We start from the raw sequence: 10,932 nt of genomic DNA on the forward strand, positions 1-10,932 counted from the left end.
CTACCAGACTAGACGGCGCTACAACCTAGAAGAGAGCCATCTTCAAACTTGTAATTATCACGTAATAACCAGGAAATAAATGTAGACAATGTAAGATTTGAGGTTTTCACAGCGGTGAGTATGAAGAGTTCTTATCGCCCTGATGACCTCTGAAAAGTTGGTTAACATTGACCAGACTACACAGCGCAACAACCCAGAAGACAGAAATCTTCAAATGTAGACAAATATAGGGAGAAACGGATAATACTGCGCCAAAGGATTTTATACACAAGACTAAGACCATGTCCGATGACGATTGCTTAGAAATATCAACTTACCAGCAACGCTGTACAGAGTCCCATTGGTAACGTGCAACGGTCCTCCGCTGTCGCCCTGCAAAAAACCAGAAATTTGGAACTGTGGCCATCTAAAGTGCCTGCTGTGGCGCTTAAGCTTTCTAATACGAATCAAAATCTTGCAAATATCACCTACAGGTCAGACCAGAAATATTTTGCTCCCGTGACTGGTGTATTTTACACAGCACAGTTATACCCAGTTATTTCACTACCACAGGTACTCCTGATTCGCGCTGTGGAGGTCCAGGGTTAAAAATTCAGACAGGAGACCGGCTAACCCTAACAGATTTTTTGGTTGTTTTTTACTCGGTTACTCCATAAAATATCTTAAATTAGGTGACGAAAACTTCATTCCATATCTTTTTCAGGTCATTGCTCATTAATATATATTCTAATTAACTGGAAGCGTCGTTAAATAAACCATAAATAAGCAACGACGACGAATAATAATTAGTCTCTAATAGACTTCACGTCAGCAGTAATTACTGACAGTCAAAACCACCAGTTCAATCAATCAAGTCTTATGAATTGTCTACATAAAACAGCACCGCGCTACGTCTACGTTTACCCTTTTTAACATGGAGACATTCCAAACATTGCATAGAAAGATTTTTACTCAAGTCACTAATTCATTTCAGAAGATAAAGCGTTACTTTTATTTTAAATAATTACTCATCCCCATCAAAACCAATACATTTTTAAAGCGTTAATTTTTGAATCTCAAATCGCTTGACAAACTCCCAACTTATGCTTACCTGACAGGCGTCTTTCTTGCCCTCAGGGAAGCCGGCACACATCATATTTTCCGTGATAGCCTTGTTACCGTAAGGAGTCATCCTGCATTCCTTGTTTGACATGATGGGGACCTTCACCTCGTTCAGTACGTCAGACGAGCCACCGTATTGTTCCGTCGTGCCCCAACCAATAACCACTCCCTGCATCCCAGTGAAGCTCCTGCCTGCCATCGAGATATACATGCACTTTCAGCGTTTTGACAGGCACATTAAACCAATTTGTTTCCACTTTCATTACAGACATGAAGGTACAGCCCTACTTAAAACGAAGGTACACGTTGAGTAGAGAGTCCATTTATATTCTACAGAGTTAGGAAAGTTAAACGTTTTTAAATTTCCGCATGAAATTATTTGATACGAATAATTCTCAATCGGCAGTGTAAACTTTGGAATTAATTGTTTTAAATAAGCTTTTATCTACCTACTCTCGTTTTTAGAATTATAAAATCAAGCAGGTTGAGGTCAAATAAACATGGGGCATACAGAATTTCAGTCGGAAAACCTGAAGGTAAATTAGAATTTGGTAGATATATCGATATTGTAATTTATGTCGACTGATATCGAAAATGTAAGCCTACCTAGAGCTGGGAGGCAGGCAGGTCGCAAACGGTCCTCCAGCGCCACGTCGCGGTCGAGGCTCAACAGCGCAATGTCGTTGTTAAATGTAGTGTAGTCATACCGACTGTGTATCACAACGCGCTGCACTCGCCTGTCTATGGTTTCGGTCTCGTTGCTGATACCTCGTGCATGTTCCAGCAGCCTTACGACGATATTTTTCCGGTTAAACCTACACAACACAAGCCCGGTCAGGTTAGTAGACACACGGATTTTACCAAAACAATGTAAAGAATGTGAGATTTCAGGTTCACACGGTAACGATTTTGAAGATGGCTGCCTTTCGGGATGTTGTGCAGTGTAACTTATAGGGTCCTGATGGAGACAAAAGGTCTTTTCCATTTTCCCGTTCATGCTACATGCCCCGTCAATCTCATTCTCCTTGATTTGATCACTCTAACTGTAAGTAAGGATTATTCGTATTGTGTATAAAGTTCTTCAATACGCAATTTTCTCCAGTCTGACGGGAATTTCTAATTCATGTATTTATTAAAATAATTAATTAATACCAAACCCATGATCATGTTACTGAATGACAATAACGAAGAACAGACACATGACAATCAAGCTACTGAGTGTATTTATTTATTTAGTGTTCTGTCTGACGACAGGTCCATATGAATAGGATCCTTCCATCGTTTTCTCGGACTGGGACCTGTTCATATACGTTCTTGGCAGATGATCCAGAAGTGGTTTGCCATTGCCTTCTTCTGTGTGAAAATGGAGTAATTGTTGGGATGCCACGGAGAAACCGGGGAAGTCCCCGGAGGAAAACTCCGTGTTGCCTAGACCACGGCCTTGCCCAACACAAGTTATAAATTCGGGCACCGCCGGGAATCGAACCCGAGACCCCAGGATTACAAATCAGATAAGCAGTCAAAACATCGACGACGATGACCAAATAATGGGCAGTTTACACGTTAAGAGAACCCACAGTGGATGACTGTTCCCTGGGAACAATAAAGCGTACCCTTTGACACAGTGCGACGCTGTAAGAATATACTTGGAGTTGATGAGCGTCCCGCCACAGTAGAAACGGTTGTTATAAAGTAGCTGAGCCATCCAGGGATACTGGTTCACTTGCGTTTCGTGACCGCCCACAATACGTATCTTCTTGTTGGCCAGGCCGCATTCTGTAAATCAATTAAATTTCTATTTCCGACAATGAGACATATTTGATATAGACGACGTTTCGGTGGTTGAAGCGCTCCCGACTTCGAGGATAAGTCGTTAATGTACTGGAAATTTTTGTTCCATTCATCGCTCGGAATTAAAACTAAGAAAACAACCTTTCTTTGCACTGAGATTGTTTGAATCTCTTATTTCACATAACTAGTCTTAAGTTCGTCCGTCGTACAGTATATATTTCCAGGACGTGCAGAGGAACATGGTACTCACTACACGGCTCGCATTTGGAAGGGTCTATCGGCTCTGGCTGCACATCTTCCGAATCCTCGGAGCTCGGACTTATAATGCTCAGTATCCACTCGAAGAAGGAGAAAATCGTACTCATCCGGTCAACCGAATCCTCACCTGTTGGCTGAGAAGTGTTCCAAGTCACCACACAGACTGTCACGTCTAGTGATTCTGACCCCTGTCTGCTACAGCGTATGTCGCACATATGAACGTCAGACAAGAGACGAGGGTTTTAAGTAATTATTTCATCTGTATCACTGAATAAGAAACGCCATATAACCTGATGACGATACTAGTTGCTTTAATATTAACACATTAACGTAGGATTTATATACTTTTATCTGCTGTATTAAACACTAAAACAAAATAAAAATAAATTTTAATTTAAGGCGTAGTTTGAGGCCTATCACTACATTTTTCGTACTTTTTTCATTTTCACTACCAGACGCCATGGTGTCACGATGACCACTATTGATCATGATTCAAGAGATGACTATTTCTAATATCGTTTAGTGTATAAAGTATCCTAAATTGTTTTATCCTTTCCAAGTCCAAATATTTTCCAGAGAGCTTTTTTTTAAAACGTACACAATTAAACGTCATCCGACGCCACATAGGAATAGACTTTACTTCTAAAGCAGTTAAATATTACTTTAGAAACAAACAAGCAATATAATAAATAGATCGTCTTATCTCCTACTACAGCACAACTTAAATAAAATAAAATTTATTTCATGTGTGTCCAACTTTTTCGAAGCAAATAAAAGACAATTCAATGTCAATCCCAAGATATTTCACGTGTTCTTGTAAACGCGGTAATAATCCTCCAGCTTCACAAAAGTCGATAAATTTTTGACTAAAATATTGACTATACGCTTCTCAAGAATGTTTCTGATACTCAGAGTTACTTTTGCTACAGTTTTATATAATACGTACTGACAACGGTTTGTTCCACTGACATATTTATGGCCATATGTACGTAACATACGTGTTGGTCAACTCTTGTGTCACAGATCAAAGAGGACGTACCTGTAGCTGAGCGTAGTCAACGAATGTAACAATTAGCAACAGGACTACTGTACTTTTCCAGATGTATGTCACCATTTTTGAAGATCACCGCAACACGAGTTTCGATGATGTCGTCAGCACATTCACTTTCGTTCGAGATCCGCTACATGCATATTTATATAAGTACATGAGCGATCGTGTGTGCTGGTCGCTAACCTTGTGTTAGGGCCGCCGTACAATATGGGTCAAGGGACAGGTATCATCATGTGGGCTACTTATTAAAGATCACGCCATTGTCAAAGGATGTTCAAATTCTACACAAATTATTATTATATTATTATTTTATTTATTTAGTGTTCTGTCTGACGACAGGTCCATATGAACAGGATCCTTCCATCCTTTTCTCGGACTAGGACCTGTTCATATACGTTCTTGGCAGACGATCCAGAAGTGGTTTGCCATTGCCTTCTTCTGTGTGTGAATGGAGTAATTGTTGGGATGCCACGGAGAAACCGGGGAAGCCCCCGGAGAAACACTCCGTGTTGCCTAGACGACGGCCTTGTCCAACACAAGTTATAAATTCGGGCACCGCCGGGAATCGAACCCGAGACCCCAGGATTACAAGGCCAGCGTTCTAACCGCTAGACCGCCGTGGCTATAACTACACAAATTCACACACTTTATTATAAAGCCAATTTTGAATACAAAATCCCACAAATGAGGCTGAAGTTAACGTAGTATTTTATTAAGTACAAAAAAGTACTATTGAAAAAAACAAATCTATAACCCTAAATAAAAATAAATGAAAATAAGGAACTTAAAAAATTACACCCCTAAAACAAAACAATAATTAAAGAACTCATACGCAAAATTCTAGTGTACTGAGTCAAAAAAAACTAATCTAAAATGACAAACTCAATACTCTACATTAAATACAATAAGTTCGTATTTTTTATCAAACTAACTATTCACATCACAACTAGTGTGGACGTTTCAGTTATCGTTGCACTAGGTTAAAAGTTAATTGTACTAACAAACTGTAAAAGTGGTTGAAAAAATAGCGTTAATCTTAATTCCATCTTCCGCGTCTCCTTGAAGCGTGAAGTTTGGTGGCGGCTACCATGGTTCCAGAGTAGCCTCAGTAAATAAACTAAATATGATGTAAGTCCCACGCAATTCGATGTTATCTCCACTTTAATTAAACTTACAAAAGACGTAGTCAACCCGTCAGGAACAAATCCCGGTGAAGTAGATTTGTTTTTCATTCAGCCGCCATGTTGGTACTTTACATTATACAAAGATATGTTGAACTTTTATAATTTCCGAAACCTATAACCATACATCACTTTATGGTCCTCTTTAAGAAAAGAATTCCTCTTCACAGTGACAAAACCCAAAAAAAATGCGGACTTGTTTATCGTTAGAGCAAATGGGACATTTAGTTGCCACTGGACTATAAAGATATTAAAATTGCGCGCCACTATGATTTACACTTCACTTGCCTATACCACAGGTCATGCCACGTAATGAGGCAATAAAGGCGTGAGAAACCTGCAATAAATCTGTCAAGTGCAATTAGCAAATGGAGCACTTCCCACATGTCGAATGGCGGCCTTCATACCGTCTGCCCATTCTAGTCTTGCCCTTGTAATCTCCCTCTGCTAACTTTGTTTACATTCTGTCACTTTTTCTATAACACGTAGGGACCCTGACAGGCCCTGTTGCCTTAAAAAAATCCATAACGCATGTTAATAACGGTGATTGCAACATAAATGTTTAAGAACTTTTCAAAGTCTGTTTATAACTCGACTTAAATTATTTTCTTAAGTAAAACGACAGGCCTAATAAAATCATGAAACTGCTTTGTAGTCTTAAAAAGAGATTAATATATTATTTACGTGACACTGCGAAGTGACACCGTTATGCACTACAAGATCGGCAATGATCTCATTAGGGTATTTATGGGAGTTTACGCGGTGCAGGATGGGACAAGAGGTGTGCACCGGGTATAGGTTGGGAAGCCTGAGGGGAAGAGACCGCTGGGGAGACCTAGACGTAGATGGGAGGATAATGTCAGACGGGGTCCATGGGAGATAGAAGTTGAAGGAGATTGGATTTTGTTGGCCCAGGACAGGGTCCGGTGGAGGGCTTTGGTTAATCCGGTGATGAACCTTTGTGTTCGGTAAGCCATGAACTAGTTAGTTAGTTTACGCGTTACTAGAAAACAATTCTGAACCATACCTGTTTATTGTTGCCCGTGAGATAATTACGGGGACAGGTGGAATACAATGCCGTTGTTCTGAAAGTTGGTGCCAAAATATCCAAGACATTCTCTGATTTTACCCATGCTGAATGTTTACCACAATGTTCACAAAGCGATTAAATATCCAGACTCAGTTAAATCAAATCTATTCTCATTCTGAAAAATACATTTAATATTATCACCATCTACGTCTAGGTCTCCCAAGTGGTCTCTTCCTTCGTGGTTGTTCTAATAAAATTTTGTACATATTATCTCCCTCACGCGTGCTTCAGTCCCTGCCGGTGTAGTCTACCTTAATGAAATGATCATAATACATTATTACCAAACATATTCCCGAACAGTTAATTACAGGGAATAATAAAAGTAATATAAAAGTAAAGTAAAGTAAAGTAAAGCTGTCTCACTATACGCCATGTAGGCGCTTGGGGTGAGTGGAGGTATAGCTCCTCTCTTCCTTGACCTCGGCACTAGATGGGAGTGAGTTGGTCAGCATAACGCCCCGGCCGGCTTTACCCCCGGGAAAGGACCCCCGGTACCCATTGTAGAGGAGGCTGGGTGGGCCCCATAGCCGGTTTGGACGCAGAGGCTAGAGGAAAAATCCTCTGCCCCCGTCGAGGATCGAACCCCGGTCGTCCAGCCCGTAGCTAGTCACTATACTGTCTGAGCTATCACGGCTCATAATAAAAGTAACATGAACACTGAAAATTAACCTTCTGCAACAACCTTTCGCAACTCACCGAAATGCGCTAAGACATTCAGAGGAAGTGAAAGACCCTCTAATTTAAGCGCTGTAGGTTGATGTAAAAATTTTGCATACAAGACCAAAGAATTGTTATGTATGAGATCTGAAATTTCAAGAGAAAACAACTTACAGTAATCTCTAAACAAGCAGCTCAAAACACTTCCAAAGAACAATAGAAATTTCCACATATTTATTGAAGACTAATGTTTCTGTCTCTCCACAGCAATGGAAAACTTTGCGAGTCACAATGTCTGCCCTCTGAGTCATTATTTAGAAGTGGTATGTTTATTTTAGATATGTTTCCTGAGTTTCGGTACGTAACAAAATAAATGGTAAGAATTTCAATATAGGTCTGCGGTGTTAAGTGGCAAAGTCGTTTTATAATACACGAATTATAGTGGCAGATCAATTTTAAAGGAACATTTTTAGCTTACTGGGATTTCAGTAACGTATATTGAACGTAGTTAATGATCACAATGCCTGCACGTGGTATACGCGTTGTTTAAAAAGATGACAGCTATATGGTGTTAAAGGATTTAGAAAATAGTTATGTTACATAGGCTTGAAGACAATGCAAAGATGACATAGATAGGTTTGGATTCTATGGTCTACAGAACATAACAATATTCCCCGTATGACATACGTCACATCACATATGAATGGGTGTCTGAAAATAAATCATTTTAACTGTTTACACATTATCATAAAAGAGAATTACAAACAGAGAAAATGCTTTCAACACTTCAATTCAGGTAGAATAAAACAGTGTTAGAAATAATCTTTAACAGGTTCAAAATTAGGCTCGCATTGCATATTTCGCCTGATTAGAAGTCTTCTGTTAAAGCCATTCTTTAATTGTTCCTACATTTTATTTTTATCGTGGAATATAATTTAAAACTCTTTAAAATTCAGTTTTCATTATTCTTTCCAACGTGTTCCTACTATTTATTTATGTACTCTAATATTCGGTCTGAAATATTATGTACTTACTGCCTAATAAAAAATAATCTGACATTTCCACTATATGTATAGCAAAATTGACTGCTTTGTCGTATATTACTTTGGAATGACAAACCAGAAAAACAAACTAAATAATTAAATTCTCAATTATGGGTTTTTAAAATGAAAGGATAAACGATGAAACTACAAAGAAACTTCCCCAATAATGCAACTATATCCACCATTAAACCCGCGTAGTACTATAAGGCAGTGATATTCAACCTTTTTTGTTCGCGTACCCTCAGATATAATTCTCTTCAACTTTGTACCCCCAAAGTTGTTGGTGTATAATTCAAGTTATACATAGTATATAATCTCCCAAATCGAATGTCCTTACGTCCGGTTCTACTGTGGCTAACTCTAAATCTGGCCCTGATTATTTAGTGTTCATCATAAAATAATATTTTTTTAATTTCACGTACCCCCTAAGATGTCTTCGCGTACCCCAGGTTGAATACCACTGCAATACGGTATCAGCTCTTTGCCATATTCAGTTGGTATTTCTTATGTTATCTGCAGACAAATATGTGGGTTCACATGGAGCCCGGAAAAAGGAATTAATGTTGCATTTGTGTGTGTTACTTCCTTGAAATCTGCATAAGTTGCGTGCTAATAGAACTCCTTTATTAAGTTTGCATGTGAACTTGAATTTATGTTTACATGGAAGTGACAGTTCCTCACAGTATATACATGATGGTGCAGACACGGACATAAGGGGCTGCCTTGCGTGGTTCTAGTAGATTGCTTATTTAGCCACCATTCAATCTAATCCCAACACTGCCTACATGACATCAGAACTGAACGACTCATAGAAGACTGAAGAAATCAAATTAAATCCAGGTCTAATGATGAATCTGGTAAGAAAATATCAAAATGAAATATAAAACATGTATACAAACAAAACTGTTTAAACTTTGAAGGACACTAATGCTAAACGCGTTTCGACCTCAAGAGGTCATCATCAGTGGCAAGAAAACAAGTTATTCATATAAAACAAATCAAAAACGTTGTGGTTTTTAACAGGGCGTGAAAGTTATGTATTTTACAAAACCATATTTATGTAACACCTCATTGGACGTTGATTGCACAGGAGTTGGTGTGTTATATTGGGCACTTGCCTTTCATGTCCACTGGTCTGATTGCCGTTGTTGGTCTACGGTGAGACGTGGTTGCGTAGTCTGTGTCTGTGAACTTCAACGATATGTGTATACATGTTTTATATTCCAGTACACTACACGGTACAAGGTTTTAAAAAAATATCAAAATGGAAAAGTATAATTCGGACAGACAACTATCGGCCGATAAGATCACGAACAGTTTGATGTTAAAAGCCACAGAGGGCCTAAATTGATTGATTTTATGTTATTTGTTATTCAAATATTGGGAATTAGACAGTTGTTGCATATTTCAAGGTCTCATACCGGCATTTTAATTGAGAAATCCCACTCAGAAAAGCCAGCAGTATGCCCGCTCACTGACCTGTTAGGTTTTAGGTCATAAAATGATTACTGATTCAAATCATGTCCTAAGCAGAAGCAGAGCACCTGCTTTTAAGCTGCTTCTTTGTATTTTTCATATTGTGTTCTTGATATGTCAACATATTGCCATCCATGGCAGTGTCAATGCAGCTGAGAAATGGTTTGACAGTTTCATGGAAAAGGGGCACTAGTAATCTTTCAAACAAATGGAAACTGGGGACAGAATTATGCGACCCGTTTTCAAATAGAACGAAGTTGAAAAGGATATTCATTCATAAAACAAGTGCAAAAGTAGGACTCACGAAAAACTCCAATATGAGTTTATACATCAGTAACAATATGGCTTCTTCTCATACTTTGTAAAAAGTATTGACACTCAAATTTAAGACATAGAGTGATAGAAATTCAAAGTTAAGAAAAAATATAACGGATCGGAGGTATAACTTCACGCATTATACACTTCAGCACTAGATAGATATGACTGATTAGCTTAAAAACATTGGCCACTTTACTCCCGAGAATAAGGCCTCCAGTAACCTGTAGTCATGCACCTGGGTGCGTCCCAGACCAGGTCTGACCGCGGTGGTGGGTAAAAGAGAAAAATCCTTACACCTGCCAGGAATAGAATTCCAGTTGCTGCAGGCTAGACGCTACATTTTCTGGGATATTCTGTGATCCTTTATGTTTCTGTAAATAAATTGTGTTCAGTCAGTATGAACGATTAGTATATATTTAATAATTTCTAAAAGCAAATTATTTTCTCGCGAGGCTCTCCGGTCCATGCGTACTTCGTCCATCGAGACTTTGACTTCTGGCCCTTCTGGTCTAACAATTTAAATATCCGTCCGATTTAATTTAATCTAACCTAATATATAATTACAAGGTATAAAATGCATCAATGGAAAATCTTCTTAACGATAAAAATAAATATACCTTGCAAGGATAAATGTTCAAATATGCGTTCATGCATATAAGAAAATCTCGCAAATCTAATAGAATTACAGTATTTGATAATACAGTTCAAACGTGTTTAAATTCACCCATATTTAAAGAGATCCGAGTACAGGTCTGAAGAAGAAATATATTCTTCCAGAACATACACAATTATTTACACAACTGAAAAAGTTTGCATTCATCTGAATTCAAACACTGTTACAAGGGTTCGTAGAAATATGTTTTATGTGTCGCTTTTCCTTTTATAAAACAGTCTGTGTTACACAGAGTAAATAATATTTTATGCCTGCATGACAATGACCTGATATTGACATACTTCTAGCATTAC

The 10,932-nt window shown here is 38.5% G+C and overlaps 1 protein-coding gene across 4 annotated transcripts in view; it reads right to left on the reverse strand.

Annotated features, from left to right (window-relative positions):
- The window catches only part of LOC110838480 (trypsin-1), a 98,421-nt gene that overhangs the window by 12,941 nt on the left and 74,548 nt on the right, over window positions 1-10,932 (reverse strand). For 2 of the 4 annotated variants that reach the window (XM_022081691.2, XM_022081690.1), the window contains exons 1-6: window positions 4,190-4,298; window positions 3,143-3,284; window positions 2,715-2,877; window positions 1,708-1,916; window positions 1,091-1,293; window positions 318-372 (exon numbers count right to left, since the gene is read on the reverse strand). In XM_022081691.2, the coding sequence (XP_021937383.2) occupies window positions 318-372; window positions 1,091-1,293; window positions 1,708-1,916; window positions 2,715-2,877; window positions 3,143-3,284; window positions 4,190-4,264 (847 nt within the window). In that variant the 5' untranslated portion in view covers window positions 4,265-4,298. Of the gene's footprint in view, window positions 1-317; window positions 373-1,090; window positions 1,294-1,707; window positions 1,917-2,714; window positions 2,878-3,142; window positions 3,285-4,189; window positions 4,299-10,932 lie in introns of those variants that run through there. The other 2 variants (XM_087355439.1, XM_087355440.1) reach the window with 2 other exon arrangements.

The sequence above is a fragment of the Zootermopsis nevadensis genome, unplaced genomic scaffold (genome assembly GCF_977971745.1).
Source record: "Zootermopsis nevadensis isolate Lab colony 2312 unplaced genomic scaffold, Znev_1.0 Znev_ptg000024l, whole genome shotgun sequence".
NCBI lineage: Eukaryota > Metazoa > Arthropoda > Insecta > Blattodea > Termopsidae > Zootermopsis > Zootermopsis nevadensis.